At 43.3% G+C, this 19,972-nt stretch overlaps 1 protein-coding gene across 1 annotated transcript in view; it reads left to right on the top strand.

Annotated features, from left to right (window-relative positions):
- Positions 1–17,193, top strand: part of CNBD1 (cyclic nucleotide binding domain containing 1) — a 162,385-nt gene extending 145,192 nt beyond the window's left edge. The window contains exon 9 of the mRNA XM_078864231.1: positions 17,053–17,193. Within this exon, the coding sequence (XP_078720357.1) occupies positions 17,053–17,193 (141 nt within the window). The remainder of the gene's footprint in view (positions 1–17,052) is intronic.
- Positions 17,194–19,972: the final 2,779 nt, after the last annotated feature.

The raw sequence follows: 19,972 nt of genomic DNA, 5'->3' as shown, positions 1-19,972 counted from the left end.
CGTGGCAGTTGCAACAATGGACAACTTCCCCCTCCCCCGCCCCACTTCTGTGTACCTTGCGGTATAAATAGGTACACTCCGGATAGTCTATCAGAAGGTGGGATGTGTGGAGTACTTCCACTTATTTCAATACTATATATTCCAACTCCATTTAGTCAGAGTAAACAGGGGTACGGTTATTCCAGTGACAAATATCCGGGGGATTCACTCGTTTATTCGGGGGGAGGGGGCACGGATAACCGCGGATAATTGGAAGAATTTGCCAAGTAACTCCCTCCGGTTATCCGTGGTCCTGACCGCGTATAATTGGAAGAGCTCCGCCCACCTGTGACACGTGATGACCACGTGACCAAACGGGGGCATGCCCACCAGTCAAGTTGAGGCCCATGAACAAGGCTAGCAATCATCAAGCACTTGCTCCCTCAGGCACCAAGTCCGAAGGAGGCTCCCCTACAATGATAGCAAGCAAGCTCCCTTCGCATACCCATCCCTCGGAAGCAATTGCCCACCTGACGCAGCACTTCTATTGTGCCGCATGATTGTTGAACTTCTTTCGCAACGTACGTGGCCAACTGGTGATGGGAAAGGAGCTTGCTTGCCATCATGTCAGTGGAGTACCCCGAAGGACTGGTGGCTGAGAGTGAGAGCGGCACGGCATGCAATGCAACACGAGTGCCGCTGCTGCGATGGATGGGGTATGAAAAGGGATCTTGCTTGCCATCATGTGCGGAGAGACTCCAAAGGACAAGCAGCTCCACAACAATGCAGTGCATTGGCATTTGCACCCATATTTGACTTGGTGGCAGGAGGCGGTCCTGGGGTCTGATTACCAACTTTACCCCGGATAACCCCAGATTTTTGAATAATTTGCCGAATAGCTCCATGTATCCGTGGTCTCCACCCCAGACAATTCGAAGTATTTGCCAGAGAGATATCGGCATTTACCGACCCTTTAAAACACATTCACGTATAATGGGGTCACGGATGAACCGAGTTTGACTGTACATTTGACCAGCATGGAAGTATAGGAAAAAAATAATCTCTCGAACAGCTCTCTGAATTTCGATTTAAAGCTTTCGTGACTGCAGGGATTCATCTTCTTGGTTCTTTCGGTAAAGTCACGTAGAAGGGAAGTAATAAAATAATAAAAATAAAACATAATACAATAATTCTCACGACGTTTCGGCCACAACGGAAGCAGCCGTCCTCAGGTGAAGACCAGGTCTGTCGGGGAGACAGCTGTTTCCCCGACAGACCTGGTCTTCACCTGAGGACGGCTGCTGTCTCCCCGACAGACCTGGTCTTCACCTGAGGACGGCTGCTTGCGTTGTGGCCGAAACGTCTTGAGAATTATTTTATTATGTTTTATTTTTATTATTTTATTAGCTCCCTGAAAGTCCGTCTACTGGAGAACGTTCTTCCAGCAATGGTGTGTAAGCAGTTGCAGGTCCTGCGCCTCTACCTCCACTGCAGGAAGTGAACCCTTTACAGTTAGCACACAACGCTTTTGAGTGTTGCCAGAATAAATCCCACAAACAGACGTTGTGCTTTTACATGCCCGTGGTACATCATCAGCACCACTGAGATGAGGCGCAGAGCAGGCTGTGGTGTGTGCATGAGTTGAAGTACTACAGCAGTAGAAGATACGTGCACAAGAGTGGCGTGTCGTAGAAGAGTGTTCCGACACGCTGTGCCTTCAATACCAATTTTAAAGGATGACTTGGTCTGCCTCGCCAAATTTAACCTGGAGGGTTCACGTTCGGGACACAGAACGGGAACAAACACCACAGGGGGCATTGTTGATTGCCACCGGCAACGCCGCATGCGATGAGGCTCACTCGCCTGTCGAACAACAGAGCAGATTTTGTGTGCCCAAGCTGACGTTAATTGAGATTGAACAGGTCTGCACGATGCCCGATGTTGCGTCCATTGGTAACTTGACACTCGGTATTGACGGTCCAGCATGCGCAGGCTGGCCGCGTTTGACGACGATAACAGCGCTACCCTGGGCTCTGGTTCTTGGTGGCTTGTGTCGTGCACCTTTGGCGAAGGGATGGCGCTTCATATGAACAATGTGGGTACAGCCATTTAAAAGCGGCAATTATTTTTCAGGTACAAATCTGAGCAAGATTTTGTTAGTGGTGATGATGATGTTGATGGTGGTAATTTTTTTTATTTTTCCATCGGCATTTATGAAATCATATGCGGTGACAAGATAGATAGATAGAAAGAACGACGGATTATGGTCAACAATAATAACGGGAGTGGCAACCCAAAAAAATTGACTCCGTCTGAGAGGACCCAAACGGAGAAGATGGAGCAATAATAGCAGTTCACGTGCAGATGTTTGGTGGATTATTACATCGCAGAATCATAGGAGGTGGCCACGGCTTGAGGAGGCCTTCATCCAACAGTGAATTTACCATGGCTGATGATGATGATGATGGTGAACCAGTGACATGTAACATGAGCTCCTTGCTCCATGCAGTCATGCACTGTTCTGTAATACAGCGAAACGCCATGCTTCATTTATTCCGTTCTGTATTTAATTAAATTTAATCACACATGCTCTATTCACATTTTATATACAATAATAGAATGTGTACGGGGGTGTAAGTAAAGACGTAATACGAGATAATATTCCACATTAAATTCCAAAGCTCCTTACTCTATGCAGTCATGCAATATGCTGTAATGCAGCAGTGGCATTTCGTTAATATGTAAAGAGTATTACATAGAGGTTGTACAAATGTTGTCATGGCATTTCTTTTAATACCGGACTGGTGTTTTCACGTATCACATCTGCTATCACTTTCCATTTCCCTTCGTTGTGACATACAATAATGGTTCTTTGAAGCTGTTTTTTTTGTTTTAACGCTTTCCAAAGTAAGGTTTAAAGCGTTAATGCATGAACTCTGTGAGTCCATCCGCCTGTCCGTCTGTCCACCTGTCTGTAACGGGGGGTTGGTGGTGGTGAGGGGAGAGGTCGGGGTGGAGGTAGGGGTACAATAACTCTAGTAAAGAATATCCATCATGAACCAAACTTTCTTATCATGTTGTGTTGCCATTCGACACTTTCTGGATTGAAATCTGAACAAATTGACCAAAGGTTTGCCTAAAACTTGGAGACACAAACTAATGCGAAAAAAGACCCAACCCGGCGTTGCAGCCTTGCCGGCTGAGCTGCACTCTCCCGAGGGGAGTTGCTATCTGAGCCTTGATGTCTCTGTGCGGCCTCTGGATGCACCGCTTCCTGCTCCAAGGACATACATTATGTAACGCTTTCCAATATGCATATGTGTATGTCTGACTTTTTTTTAGTTTGTAACTTCCTCCTTCATTCGACCTAAAATATCACGCTATTAAATCAACTATTACTGTTTTATTTTACAAGGTAATGTCCACTGAGCTACATAGCTCTTTTTCAGAAGCGAAAACTCCAAATATACAGGCGTCAGGGTCGGGATTGAACCCAAGACCTCCTGCATACTCAGCGACGTTGTTAATATATCGTCACCGTGGCGTTCTAATGATCTCCCTTGCGTCTGTGATCACACTCCATTGAGCACACGTGCATTCATTCCCTGGTCCTGTCCCTCGATCTCCTATTGGTCACTTGGGTGGCAGGGTGGTGGCACAGTGGCAACACTCGTGCATCTCAGCAAGAAGGGCCTGGGTTCGATTTCCCACTAGGGCACCTTTCTGAATAGAGTTCAATCCCCCCCTGTTCTGCATGGGTGTCTTCCGAATTCGACGGTTTCCTCCCATAGCTAAAATAAAACACGCATGGTAACGGGAATTGGCCAAAGATCCCAATGCTAAAAATATATATTAACTGCAAATCACTCAAGTGGGATTACATAAAGTAACATTGCCCCCCTCTTGCGAAAAATTGGCAGGACCCTTCTGATAAAGTATTGAGCTTTCCTTCGTAAACCAGTGCAATAGTAATAAATACTTGTGCTTCGTTCTTTCCATCCGTACTCTTTCATGGATTGAAACGTTTCATTCCCTTTCTCCTTTATATTGCCTTTATTCTAACCTTCATACCAGCAATGACATTTTCATATTATTTTTGGTTGCTCTTTGGTTAAAACCACGTAAAAAAAAATCTTACAAAAGTGATCACTCCAAGTGGTTTGAAAAAAAATCAGCGGGTATTTATCCGTGCTAAATTGGTATTTTTTTGTTTAACGGTGACATGCCGAGTGAGTAAAGATAGCACGACGTTTCATCAGCTCTTTTCCAACACGCCATATAAGCAAATTACCTGAAAACAATAGGGGATGATATTTGTGCTACTTTTAGGATGGGAACACTACAGTGGCATCGTACACATTCGTGTCACGTGTTTGAACATTTATTTATTTGTCTACTTCAATGCACCCCTTCCCCTACAACGCCTATGTGAAACTACTTTTTTTCCAACTCTTGGACATGCTCTTCCAAATGTAAACTTAATAAGTGTAAACTTCCGTTTGGTCACATACAATGAAATGGCCTTACCATCGCCCCTGCAAGAGAAGCTCAACGTTTAGCCAGGAAAATGTCTACACACATAAAGCACTGCTCCTCTCTTTCCTGTGATTGTACATTGGCACTGGATTTATATATTAAAAAAAAATTGGCATGTAATGAGCCTTTGTATGGCCAGTGATAATTATGAGCGAAAGCATTCTGAATGAATGGGGAGAGAAAACCATAAACTGTCTTTTAATTAAAATATCCCATAACAAACATGGGAATTTAATTTGTTTGCATTATGTATTTATTTCCAAACATATTAAATGGAATCATAACCAAAGTTCCCTTAAAAAGCAATCAATACCAATTTCATGAAACATTAATTGCATCAAAGTAAAGGTGCAGCCTTGCAATGCCTTGCTCATGACACTACTGGCAGAAGGGCCTCCACTGGAGGGAGATCTGGAGAGGCCCTCTGAGGGTGTTTGGTCTTCGCTTCCATGTTGGTCAAATGTCCTCGAAGAGTTGTTGAACCTGGTGAGAAAGCAAGTGACCAGGATAGCCTCATTTGCAAGATTGACCGTCATCATCAAAATGATACAAATAAAAAAAAACACAGAAATTATTATAAAATCGCTGAAAATGCTGCGCTTGGCAGCCGACAGACCCTCAACGTTGAGTTAAAAGACTCGCAGTGCCGGCCCAATGGCTCGTAAGTCAAAGGGTGGCACTATGCCAGGTTTATCGAGCTTCATTGAGGAATGCGGGCCGCGAGGCTGGATCATTAGCTTCCCCGTACAGGTCCCGGTGTTGGCGGAGAGCTCAACACAACGAGAACGCCGATCCAACGCACACAAAGCTGGTCGATGTCCAACTTCATTCAACCGTTGCACACCGTCACAGGGACGTAGCTACGACCCGGCCCACCGCCTTGGCTGCCGGTGGTGAGCAATATCGCTGGCATTCGCATCTGCCATCAGGAGGCAATAGCCAAGATGTTGGAGAAGGTCTGTGCAAATACAAGTCTCCCTTGTACAATTGTACACGTTCGACCCGTTTGTAAAATACCTTTAACTATTTTGTATTTTACCAGGGAAGGCCCACTGAACCATATAGACCTGGCCACAAATAATAGCTGAATGAAGTGTAAATGTATAACAGCCAAATACTCAAAACACGTGATTTAAAATGTGGAGAGAAAATCGGAAGACACAGAGGAAAATCCACGCGACCACGGGGAGAACATGAAAACTACAAATATACAGGCATTAGGGTTGGGATCTTGTATACGAGGTGAGATAGTTAACATCTCGCCACCGTGGCACCGGAGAACTGGGCAAGATAAACTCTGTTTTCAGTCACGGCGAACGCAATGCAGGCAGGAGGCTGGTGATCGGAGCGTGACAGTGCCGAGTGTAACATCGCACCAAGCATTGCTGCTCCCACCCATGGAAGATGCTTTGATGAAGCCACTTTCCATTCCATTTCTTTATTCAATAAATTGTTCGTGTCAACTTGTCTTCCTCCACCCCCCCCCCCCCCCACAGACACATTCTGTTGTCTTTCCCCCCGCACGACAGATTAGCACAGTTGGCTATGTACGGTGCAAAAGAAGTTCGTCATACATACATCAATGCCACACTGGCGCTCGGTGGTATCAAGGCGGTGTGAGAAATGGTCCACCCAAGACACGAAGAGCCACTTCTTTATCATCACCGACCCCACCGTTCATCTTCCTGGTTACGAGCTGCAATGCCGGTCATGGGCCCCGCTCAACAGCCTCTGTGGCAGCCAGGGTCCGTGTGCAACGAACCGCACACAGGGGCACAACGTGGTCTGTAGTCGGCGAGAAACTACGTCGCACATTGCTGACGAGTGCCCCCTGACTGGATGACTGGACTAAACGGTGGTCACAAGGCCCTCCAACCTCGACGCTGCAGATGAGAGCCGATGTCGGCTGGCTCGGCAAGCTGAGCGGATGATAATAAAATAAGACTAGGAACAAAATGAGAAGACAAATCGCATGAGGATGAAAAATATTTGAAAGGTAAATCAAAGTTAAATATTAAATTCCCTGCAGTGAAAATTGGCTCAGGTAAATTACGTCCAGATTGACCACATCACATATTTAAATGAACTCAGCTACAGAAACATGAAAGCTTAACTAGATATAGGTTGACGGTTGTACTAACACGTAAACAGACAAGGATACGTGTCAAATGCAATTGCAAATGAAGTTATCATAGAGATGCTGAATTAAAATAGATGACAATACTCACACTGTAACCCCCCCCACCCCCACGCACAGCATGCTTGATCAACTAACTGTGGCGTAGCCAATTATACTACTGGGGTGTACAGAGGCATGGGGATGTGAGACATTTGCTCATAGTTTCAGCCTGCTATTCCGGATACATTTAACTGTGGCGACCTCTTGATTGCGAGCCTGGTGTTCTAACCATCACACAATGGCGACCATCCCAGCGGAATCAAAGCTGCAAGCCAATAAAGGGACCTACTTGCAAAAATGAAAGCATCACCTATTAGAGCGACAGAAAGTTTGTCAGATTTCTGGTCAAACTCGGGCCCTACGTAAGGACGGCTCTTCAATCAATGTCGGGGATTTATTCGCAAATCCATTTGACCTTGAACAATCTTTGTGTTACTTGATCAGCAAATAAGACATTTAAAGCGAGCAAACAAGTTCCTCTTCAGAGGAAATGAACAAATAAGCTAAAACAGACGAGTGATGGAAATAACACGGCACATTTCTGTATAAAATAGGAACAAGATGTTGGCTATTTTGGCCAACATTGATTGTTTATGTTTGTTTTTAACCACTCAGAGGTGGTTTCTACTGATTTCCCTAGATTGCAGTATCTAAAGCAAACAGCAATTGAAAAGTTTCGCTAACCATCACCAGCCATTACGGTGTCGAACAAACATCGTCTGAGGAATTATCTCCCAAAAATGTGTATTACCACATGCGGTTTAACATAAAAATACATCCACAGGGACTCATGAGCGGCTGGCAAGCCTGGCAGTGGCCTTTGGCCAAACTGCCACTTGCTAAAGCTGTGTGTAAAGCGAGCAGACACCATGGTAATTACAACTGAGCATCAGTAAACTTTTCGAAGTACATATATATGTGTATGCATGCCAACAATCATGTCATATACTACGGTATTCCCACGTTATTCACTATCTTGTTTTCCTCGATTTTGGCTATCCACGAATCGCATCTGGAGCTCTACACGACTGCATCGAGAAAGAGAAAAAGTGATGAGATAAAGCGATGAGAGAGAATGTGATGAGTTAATTGATTTTTTCATTGGCATATTTACGTATTTATTTAAGGCAATTAATAAAGAATATGATTACCCGCAAAATTTGCAATTTACGACCATCTCTGGAACGTATCCCTCGCGTATAACGAGGGAATGCTGTAGGTAGCAACAATATACTTTCATGATTATTTTATCACCGTCACCAATTGATTTTTTAGATCAAGTATTAGCTGGGTTATCAGGCAAAATTTCCATGCAGCCACGACATTACGAAACCAATGTATACAGTCACGCACCGGCAATTACAATATCTCAGCGGGCATCACCAAAAAACACGAGAGAAATGGAATAGGTATGCTGCTGCAGTGCAATGGTTAGCACACTCGACTGCAAATCCATAGGTCACCAGTTCAATCTGTCAGCACGGCAGTTGCCACATTGGGGAAGTTACAAACTCCCCCCCACCCCACCCCCCGTTGTCTCTCTGTCCACCAGCCAGTATACGTGTGGAGATCACAGTAAGTTGAATTGCGGATCTGGTGTGGTGGGGTAATGTGTGGGTGGTTCCACCTCTTCGAAGACATCCGACCAGCATGAAAGAGGAGGTCAAATCACCCTCTAGATCTGCCCTCTAGAGCTTTGCCATAGTGGATGCCCTTCTGCCAGCAGTGGCGCGAACAAAACATTGCAGCGCTGCACCTTTAGTTTTTGCGTGTAAAACTGTAAGAGCGCTTTAATAACCCAATGCCTGCAGCTATAAAGCAAACAAGTCAGTGAACAATTTAACGGATAAATGTACACAGAAGCAGACACATTGACTGACAGAAAAACCGTTGGGCAAACAGGCACAGCCTGGAATATGCATGGTCAGACAGGAGGGTGGCAGGATAAATATTTAAATACAATTTGATTTAAAACTGGAATGGCTTTGGAGGGCATCAGTTGCCCCATTTGAGCAAACAACCTAATGAACCCAAAGCGGTATCTTGAGCCAACACAGCCAGACAGGATTTCACATCAGGGACTCGACCGCACACGAAAATAATCACCTGCTCATCTTTCATCACGGATATAATACGAAGGGTGATTTCCTGTAAGCTCTAAATCCACGAGGATGACAAATGGCAGTGGACACTTTTTTTGCTGTTGCTGGGATCGGATTCAAGATCTTCGCACATAAAAACTGTATCCATACTGCACTGCAGGCAGTCAAACTCAAGACAAAAAAGCGTGGCTTTCATTATGGTGAAGTCACACAGCCAGTGGTGCATTCAAGACAAAGCCACGTGGATTGTATAAACCAAAGCACGGCACTGAAGAATGGAATTGTATAGAAATGATGTATGCAAGTTGAATTTTTTCACACCGTATGTAGCCAACAGTACTTATTGGAGGTGCTGAGTAAGGACAACAAACTAAACACAACAATCCGTTCTAAAGATATGACTTTTTCAATTTAGATATAAAAGTGCATGGCTCTAGTGGCTTCCTAACATCTGAATTATCATAAACTCTTAAAAACGATACATTTACGAAATCCAACAAAGTATTTATAGCTAAAACGTTTAAGATTGTAATTGGATTACCACGTTGATATGATGCCTACCAAGAAATAATGTGCAATAAGAGTAATTCTAGGAACGGCCTTAACAAGAGTAAGCTGTTGTGTGGTGGTGCCATGGCCAATATATGACATCTATATGATATGTCTACTGGGCATGTGAAAAAATTAACCCGTAAAAACAAAGTTTTTCACTATAAATCCTTTATATACGTGGCATCGGTTTTATTTTATTATTCATTTCTGTTTTTCTTGAGTAGAGTTTCATTTTTATCACAATGGTATTTTAAATTAAATATAATTGTTTTTTTTTCCTAAAAAGTGGAAAATTTTGGAAATTTTTGTTCACGAAAATAAATTGTCACGCACAACGAGTCTGTGTGCAAAATGTCAGCTCGATTGGATCACGGGAAGTGGGTTAAAAACGCCCAAAGATTTGCACGGTCGTAAGCGTGCAAGCAAGCAAGCAAGTGAACTTAATATAAAGGATTTAAAAAAAGCCTAATAGCTCATACAATTTTTCCAGGATAAATAAAGATTACGATTCACGTGTATACTTCATGTTTATGAAGGATAAAATTCATCAATACATTTGTATTGTCGTGAACTGCGACTGTCAGACATCACACTTGCACCCGCACAAGAGACCGCATCTAACTTACATTCTGATATTCTTAGGTTTTTTCGGTAAAGTCACGTAGGTAAAAACATTAAAATTAATAAAAGTAACATAAAATAAAAATCACGACGTTTCGGAGGCAACACAAGCTTCCGTCTTCAGGTGGAACCGTCACAGCCACGACAGCTGTATCAAGTAAATGAGAGATTGCAGGAGCTACCACTCCGTTTATATAATGGTTGGAGAGGGGGGAAGGGCCAAGTACCGCACACTTTTTATTCATATGGTAAGCCACGACAGCCTCACCTTACCATATTAATAAAAAGTGTGCGGTACTTGGCCCTTCCCCCCTCTCCAACCATTATATAAACGGAGTGGTAGCTCCTGCAATCTCTCATTAACATGATACAGCTGTCGTGGCTGTGACGGTTCCACCTGAAGACGGAAGCTTGTGTTGCCTCCAAAACGTCGTGATTTTTATTTTATTTTACTTTTATTAATTTTAATGTTTTTACCTACGTGACTTTACCGAAAAAACCTAAGAATATGAATCCTTGCAGTCACGAAAGCTTCAAATCTAGAATTACATTCTGATCTCGCCATGATTCGTTTCTGCGTGCTTTCACCTTAGTTAAAAAAAAGAATATCTGCGTTGAGGGATTTCTATAGTATGAGGTTTAGCCACACCACTCAAAAGTAATAACTGATGAAGAGATGACAGACGTATCCAGACGCCGCAAAATGAATAGCCTTAGGGGTGTGCACAATAAGCCAGGGACGTTTCTGCTAATTAAACTGAGGAAGTAGAGATTTTCAACAAGATGATGATGTTGGCCTCAAAACGTCCTTTCAAACGGCTACACGATGGGCTAAAATGAAGTCTCGTTATTCCTCTAATGCTTTTTAGAACGCGTTATATAATGTTAGATAATAAACGATGTACTTGCAAACACAAGGAAGCAATAAATCACTGTGTAACAATTTTTTTTATTTTTGTTCCTGGGTAGTAAGTGTTATTTCTAAATTGATTATGCCTCAAAAGTACAAACAAATTGCTATTATTCCCCACAAACTTTGCTTTTGTGACCAGGACAGTAATATTTAGAAATGTACAGTACCTATTTTCAATGAGAAAACGTGGTGTGCATTTGTGTCATTTCTTTACATAAAGTCCTGGTCACAAAAGCAAAGCTTGTGGAGAATAATAGCCATTTTCTATACTTTTGAGGCATGAGCAATGAAAAAATAACACTTAGTACCCAGGAATAAAAATCGTGTTACATAGTGTAATGAGTAGAGTGTTTGGCCTAAATAACACACTACGAGTTTTCATGAAAAAAAGTTTTGTTTAATTACTCTTACCTGTCTGTATCCACCATATGTAAACACAGTCTTTGTACATTTGACCAAACCCTTGAGACCCCGAAAATTGGAAATGTATTGATAATTATCAGAGAAAATACTTTTTTTTCTTTTAAAATGTTGGGCCCGATTTAAACAGCTTGAAATCTCAGGACCACTCCCACCCCGTGGGAAGCTTCCAGACCTGCATTTGATGCGGAGCAGTCACGAACTTCTACGTATAAAACATTCTTTATCATGAAGGAAAATTTAAGCATTGTCTGCTAAACATTAAGATTAAGGATTTGCTATTAAGCTTTTGGTACTATTAGTTGGATACAATCAATATTACGAATTATATATACAAAAAAACGTGCATGAAGAAAAAAGGCAATGACTGTAAGAAGGCAATTGCTAATGAAGTTGTTTCATGTAAAGGGAGGGCAGTGGTAACATTGGCGAGCATCCTCGCTGTGAAGCTGGCGACCTGAGTTTGATTCTCGGCCATGGCTAAAATCAGTGGTGAGTGATGTCCAAAACGATCTTGGGCACTCCTTCACCAACCCCGCACTGACCAACGTGGTAAAAAAAATATGCATGGCCGGAACGGCGTGAGGAGACCTTCACGCAGCACGAGATTGATAATGGGTTGTAACTATAATTATTAATTGCTATCGGAAGGTCAATTCATATTCAACAGTTTTAAATAAAATCGCTTTTAGAGTTTTATGCCAAAATGTAGTATTTTTTGAGTGAAAAAAAATCTTGCTTATATTTTTGTGAACTTTATTTGTAACAAATAATGAGTCATAAACAGGAACAGATTCAGGCAAATTCCTTGGTGCGTCAAGGGATAGGTTGCAAGCTCCCCATGTCCCTACACAGCGCTTCACCGGCTATTTCATGATTTTAAAACGGGGCCAGCATCGTGCATCGAGCTATTGCAAATAGGTAAAATAGATAAGCGGCATCAGGGTCGATAAGCCAACAGAGTAACATTTTCGGACCGATTTATTGATTGTTTTGGGAATTTTTCGTAATTGCAAAATAAGTTCAACATACATGTCCATGTCATACATTTTAAATGATTCCTCATTCATTGAAACCAATGGACCGGTTTTCAAAGAGTTATCTATACATACGTAGACTATATGTACAGTTTGATCAATTTTATGTAGATGTTCAAATATATATATATAAATAATGAATTAACCAAACAACTTGTGTTTACAAGGTCCGTAACATCAGATCAACATTGCTACTTGTTTTGTTAATAGATGCCAGACAGGCATTTGGGCAGGCATGACCATGTGTTCGCGTTATTTGTCGTATCGAGAATGGCTTCGTGCAGTGGCATAAATCACAGAGTGGATTATTCTGCCTGCCGAAACAGAGTTATGCTGTCCGCTGTGGCTGTTAACTATTCGCACTGCCTATGTTAGCTTCTTACAAAATGAAAAAAGCAACAACAAAAAGTCTAAAATATGCCCGCTGAGATATGACAGTGACCTATGGACAAGAACACCCTGAATCACGATGCACTTTATTTATGCTAAACTGTAGGGGGGCAAGCAGTGCGATTAATATTAGGGATATTGGTAGCCAAATAACAGTATACACAATCCAGTTGCGTGGTAAACAAAAAAGCCACGTGTTTATTTTCTATTCATTTACAGCCACAATTAAAGGTCTTTTATCATCCAAACTTCAAAAGATTTTTATCGGATTTTAAAATGGCACTTAATTGTTTGTGTTCATTAAATGTAAAACAAAAATGTTGAGCGAGTCAAGATTGCTGATGATTGTGGTGAATTAAAGGCACTCAGGGTTTGATAACGTGCGCCCACCCGACTCCAGTCTGCTCTGGGATACTGTATTTGTTTCTCATTGAAGATTTTTGTTTTTATTACAGGTACTATTCATCTTCATCCTTCACAGATATTATACGTAATAATAACAATATAACATTGCCCTTAAGTTTGTCCAGGAATTCCTCGCACAGGAGCGTCCTGCATTGGGATGTTTGGCCAAGTTCTATTAAATAAAATGCAACATGCATACGAGTACCTGGAACACATTCCTGCGGAGGGAGCTGGAAGGAACGTTGGGTTGTTCGGTCAATGGCCAGGGTCAACGGCGGCGTGGTGTATTCCGCTATTATGCCCGACTGTGAGGGCGGGCACAAGCCGGCGTGAGTAGGTTAAACGTTGAGTTTTATAAGGGCACCACGGGGTGACCAGCCCCTCCCCACCCAGCCCCACCCCTCCCACCCCCCACCCAGCCCCTCCCCACCCTCCCCACCCAGCCCCTCCCCACCCTCCCCTCCCCACCCAGCCCCTCCCCACCCTCTCCTCCCCACCCAGCCCCTCCCCACCCTCCCCTCCCTGCCCACCCAGCCCCTCCCCACCCTCCCCTCCCTCCCCACCCAGCCCCTCCCTCCCCGGACGGACACAATAATCCCCTGTGGGCTGGGTGTAACCAGGAGGTTCCTACCAGTAGAAACCCCACACATGCAGGAGGGGGGGGTAACACTAAAAGCGCCACACAGAAGGATTCAACCCACTTTGTGCACTGCCATCACCTGCTGTATTACCACCTTGCATGCCAGCAGGTTTGCGAGTTTCACAAATGTGTGCCATCCACCAAGCCTCGCCTCCAAAGTGCCGGGTTACAGGTGAGCGCCGCCGTCTCTGGGGCTATTTATCCCAAAGGCAGACTGGAGTGCAGAAAAATAAATACTCTCAAGCCAAACTCATCAAAACTCCTGCAGGGTTCGCTGCTAAACGCGACACACAGCAAGGTCATGCAGAATTTCACACTTTACATTCACAGCACACGGCAGAAAACTTTGCAATATATGATGTGCATCCCTAGCATGAAACCAATTAATGCATTCACAGCACCGACTATGACTGATTTGAAGAATTGTATCATGCGTCGCGATTCAAATAGAGATTTATTTTTTGACGTGGCACAGAATGGTAGCACCTCAAGTATCTGCAGGGATCAAGTCATCGTCAATCCACTGCTGAATGAATGGCCTATCCAAGCCGTCAACACCTCTCAAAATCACGTGATCCAATCAAGCAATACTGTTACTGCCATGGATATTTATTGTTTAATAGGTTAAATTAATATTCCCCGAACTACTAGTTGACATAAAGTGTGGGTACTCCTACAAATTCCGAGACATTTGACCAATTTGAAGAAGCAGACCAAAGACTATCTTGAGTTTGCTTTAGTGGAGGTCCTTCCCTCCACAGCAGTGGCATTAACAAGCAATTGCATGGTCATACTTTTATCTTTTTCACCTCCTGAATTCAGCCACGAAGGGCATGCAATGCTAAATGACATTTAGCTTGCGCTAACAGTGATTTAAATATATGCAACAATATAAGATAGAAATTGATATCAAAATTAAAATGATAACAATATTACGTGTCAACTGTTATCATCACCGAAGTACGTGTGAAAAGGTAAATTCATTTCTTGCCACACGTTAATTTACGTGTGACAAATGTCTATCATTCCCTGGGATGACAAGGGGGTGTAGTAGGTATCATCTTCATAATGCGAGATGCTTCTTGATTAGAAGCCACTATTTAAGGCTGCCATGATGGTGAAGGGCATTCCATCATTTAATAGTGTTCTCATAATATATTACTGCACAGAGATGCACTGAACCAGCATCCATCATAGTGTAAAGAATCACAAGCCGGCACGGTATGATGACTTTGGGCCCTCAGGACGCAGATACCAGTCAAAACCTTTGCGGGAGGACACAATGTTTGTGGTAAATTCTTGGAACTCTTTCAATCGTTTTTCACAACATTCATTGTGTTGTTATCTGCAGATTAAAAGATCTAATGCAGAAACCAATGCCGTCAACTTTGTGCCCAATATTGAGTCAGCGCAATCAATATCAAATCTATACGGAGTATTACCAAGCACTTAAATGCATTGGTTCAAACCCATTTTGGAGAGTATTTTAAGCTCAATTCTTTACAATTACAATTTGGAGTAACCATCATCATCGACAGCCATGGTCAATTCACTGCTCGATTAAGGATTTGCAGGATCGTGTGTCGCCATTATACGTCTGTATTCATAATCAACGTTATTTATAAATGTGTCGTAACCCTCCACCACCCGACACGGCCAATCAGTAAAAAAGTGTCACGTTGACAAAAGACAAATAGTTCACTGCTTTAGCCCACCGGTGTGTTGAAGCGTGAAACCACAACATTTACAATTGATTATGAATAATATTGGTCGCGAAAGCCTACGTGTTATACGTCTGTATGTTGAACTTCTGTTGCAACGTACATCTCCAACTGTGCTAATCGGAGGTGCAGGGGAAGGACAAAGTAAACACAAAAATCAGTTCTAAAGAGGACGTTGAGGAGGAGGAGGTGATGGGGACGATGGGCGCTCCGAGCCGCTTTGCACACTATCCTACGATACAATCCACCTGCACACGAGCTGATTACATTGCTCCATTACTTCGGAGGATGTCCGCTTGGACGTATTCCATCTGCAATGATTCCTTCCAGCGATGTGTCCTGCCCGAGTCCATTTATTTGGATTCATAAAGCGTCTAAGTGCGACTGTATTTCAAGATGTTTGGTGATGGTGCATATATATCCTTTATGTTTAAATGGTAAATATGGACTGCAATGACTTTGCCGCTGCAGTTACTTCACCGTGGCAGTGCCATGAATCTGTTTTTCATGACACTTTACTGCATTCAGACACAGCACAATGCCTCTGTTATACCATTCAGGACACTCACTATTCACTATTGCGTAATTCTACTTGAATAAACCTCTCCAGACAATATCTTGCAATGGTCTAATATAGTCAACATGGAACCCAATTTTAAAAACACACACTCACTTTTATTTCAAGTGCATGACATATTTTAGACAAACGCCTCTGTATTTCCACCGTGTATATTTATGATCCATTATCCGGAGCCGACATTGAGCTTAGCGTTATTTTTTTTAGCTCTCTTATTCTTGAATGCAGACACACATCAAATTATCTCCCGTTCAAATTTAAAATGCCAATCTGTGCCCCCCAAGAGAAGTGCAGCGGCGAAGCGGCAGACACCGCAGCCAATGTTAACAGTCAACACTCGACACGGGGATATGCTGCCGTGGTGTGACGGTTCGCTCGCTGGACTTGCGATCTCAGGCCGTGGTGTGACGGTTCGCTCGCTGGACTTGCGATCTCAGGCCGTGGTGTGACGGTTCGCTCGCTGGACTTGCGATCTCAGAAGGCACCGGTTCGGTTACCCAGCGTGGCGGTTGCAATGCAACAATAGGCAAGATTCGTCAATCCACCCTTGCTCTGTCCATCCGTCAGTGTCAATGTGTGCAGCACGGCAACGCGATCGGCAGGTCGCAGAGGTGGGGTAAAACACGTTCGGGCGGCGTGGAAGAGAAAGCCAAAACACAGGGCTGGAGTGCTCTCTGAAGATTCCTTGAGTCGAAGCCTTTCCGCCTCATCAGTGGCAAAAGGAAAACATTACAGGGCTGCACCTTTATCTTTTACTGTACGGTATATATATATTTATCAGAATATACAGAACTGTATTTTTTTTTTTTACAAAACAGAACATCAACAAAGCAATCAATAAGCTGTATAATGTGCATTTTAATATGTAGTAGTATTGTTAGTGCAATTGTTTACTCAATAAATCCCAACTGGGTCTTCGCAATGGCATGTTTGGCCAATACGGTACCAATGAATTGCATTGTATGTCTTTTTTTTGTTAGCTATGGGACGAAGCGGAGAACCTGGGGGAAACCGATGCAGGAGAGGGGGGGGAGGGACGTACGCACGCCACGCAGAAGGCGCCCGCGTCGGGAATCGAGCTCAGGCTCTTCTTGCTGCAAGACACGAGCATGAACCACTGACGCCCCACTGCCGCCCCACGTGCTTTTGCCGCCCCTATACTCGCGGCCGTGAAGTGATCAGGCAAAAAAACCGAGCTGCAAGAGAAATAGGTAATGTTCTTTCTGAGCAAATATGAAAAATTGAAACAATTTTAAGATCCACAGTTGTCGTCTCGTTCTCTGAATTGAGGTCTTAGCCGAGACAATTTTCTCCGGCTCACAGGAGCATCCACCCTGCTTTGAATAAGCCCTGATGTCATTTCTCATGGGCTTGATTTGATAAAGCGCAGAGGGCCTTACAATTGGCAACACATTTCAAGTTATCTACAGCATCCTGGCTGCCTTCCTGTCTACGTGTAAGCACGTGCGTTAATGGAAGCAGCTACACAAGCGTGCGACTTAAAATATCCCATGCTGCGCAGGTTGTTTGTGGTTGTGCCATACGGCTTCTCTGATGTATTTCCGGGCCGTACCGTGTGTTGTTCAGCACTGTGTCTGACGTTTTTAGCTACACGTGCTTTGGGAGCTTATTCAGGAATTGTAAACTCCTCGCAAGATCCCCAGCATGTGGAGCGAAACGTCAGACATTACGCCAAACAACACGAGGTACAGTCCGTTCTCCTATAAACGCGTGTTTTCATAACGCGGATTATATATAACGCAATTCATGTGTTAGGGAACACAGTTTTTTCGTCATAACGTGAATAGGAATTGGATATAACGCGATTTAGTGAACCGAACTACGTCGCGCGAACAGGAATAAGCGGTCGTATGGCTGCCTCGGCGTAGCATCGCACACGGCGGGATGCTGCTGGATGCTTCTAGATGCTTCTAGATGCTACCCACGCGCCTCAGTCTTTGTTCGGCCTGCGCACGCATCTCACATGCTATCGCGGACTGTGCTTTACCCTATATTATAACGCGGTGTTTTTCAGGAATGCAACAACTACGCCGTTACTGGAGAACAGACTGCACAACCAAAAAACAGCATCGTAGATCTCTATACATTGGTGTGTATGTACGCCACTCTGGATATGTCACAATTATGCAACAGTGCATCTGTTTGCACAGTTTTAAATATCTTTGTATTGGAGATTACAGAAACAGTTCTCTAATTTACATAAGGAAAGGTGTATCTGAACTAACAATGCAGAAAGGGTTAGGTGCAATTAATTATTCCCATAAGGTCTTAAATTAACAGCTACAAAAATGCACGGAGATTAGTTTCATATGAGTGCAATCTAATGGCGTAATTTCCGATATTTCCCTTTAACATAAAGCAATGCAGACATATGTGTAATGTGATTTGAGTTTTATAATTGGCATGGATGTCTTTAAGATTTCAAAGCTACCATGAAGAATTAAGCTATTGAATTAAATATTTAATTTATATTAATTGCACCGATTACCGCTTTGCTCCGTGTGTATTGTCATCAACCGTTCATTATGTACGATCTAGTTTTACTTGTTTAATTCCACAACACCCACCTTGTATGTTTCTTTATTGAATTCCTACACAAAATATAAATCACGTGGCCTGCCTTCATCTCATTACAAGGGGACCTTCCTTGCCTTAGCAAATATATTTTAACACAGAAAGATCCCTGTTGGACTTACACTAGAATACACTGGAATACTTTACACAAAGGATCATTAACTTGCAGACATTTGGATAGTTTAAACTGGGTCCTTAGAAATACGACCCCAAGGTCAACTCATCTACAATGCCTACATTCAAATGTACCTTAGCTTGCTTACAAATGTTAAGTTTATGAAAGAGAAATAGAGATACAGAGAGGAATTGATATATAGATGTACAGATGCAGACACAGTGATTGCGACAAAGTGAGACAAGAGATAGTGACCCAGAGGTACATACTACAGTATATATAATAAACGGCCCTTTGCCAATCCACTGCTTGATGAAAGCCTCCACACACTATGTCTATCATGGGGGTTGTTCGACCATACTTCACTATGCTGGTCAGTGCAGGTTGATGAATGGGAAGTGCTCATCACCAGTTTGGATATCACTCGCCACAGAAGTTAACCACAGCTGGGAATCGATCTCAGGTCCGCCGGGTGCAGTGGCGTGTAAGTGAACGAATCACTGTGCCACTGCTCCCCTCACCAACATTAGATTTTTACATTTTTTTTAAACACTTCTGAGAATTTGCAACAACACCACAAGAAATGTGCCTCCGGGCTCTGGAGACCACCTGGAGAAGATTCCAGGCAATGTGTTGACAATGATGGCGAACAAATGGAGACTGTTTGAAATTTTAAAGCTATTAACACACATTTGTTATCATGTCACAGTGTATCATCCGTTCTATTTCCATTAAAAACGATAGTCGCATGTAAGTGTTAACATATTTTTGAAGCAACCCTGTACATATCATTGTGCGGGACACCACGTGCACAATGACGCGCAGCCCTTAGCAATGCTCGCTGCGCGCTTCAAAGAGCATCGTGTGTCGGTAGATGCGTTGCCCTCTGTGCAGCGTCAACATGATGGCTGGCTCCTAAAGGGCTTCACAGGAACATTTCGCATCAGCGAGGGTGTGGACTTGCTCGACGATTTTAGTGTTTGCCCTTAGAGACACGTGCTTATGAATAAGCAACGCTGTGTTTATCGGGGGAGTTTAGACGGAGGGGGGGCCTCGGCCTTTCATTTGAGAGGGGAGCAGGCTCTTGAAACACCGCCTGGTAACTTCGAGGCATTATCACGCGTTATCAGCAGCCGTGGGCATTGACCGATGGGCTGCTTAATCACCTGATTGCATGTAGACGCATTGGA

This window comes from Lampetra fluviatilis, chromosome 17 (assembly GCF_964198595.1).
Source record: "Lampetra fluviatilis chromosome 17, kcLamFluv1.1, whole genome shotgun sequence".
Classification (NCBI taxonomy): Eukaryota; Metazoa; Chordata; class Hyperoartia; order Petromyzontiformes; family Petromyzontidae; genus Lampetra; species Lampetra fluviatilis.
The sequence above is the reverse complement of the archived record's forward strand: the minus strand, read 5'-3'. Positions and strand labels throughout refer to the sequence as shown.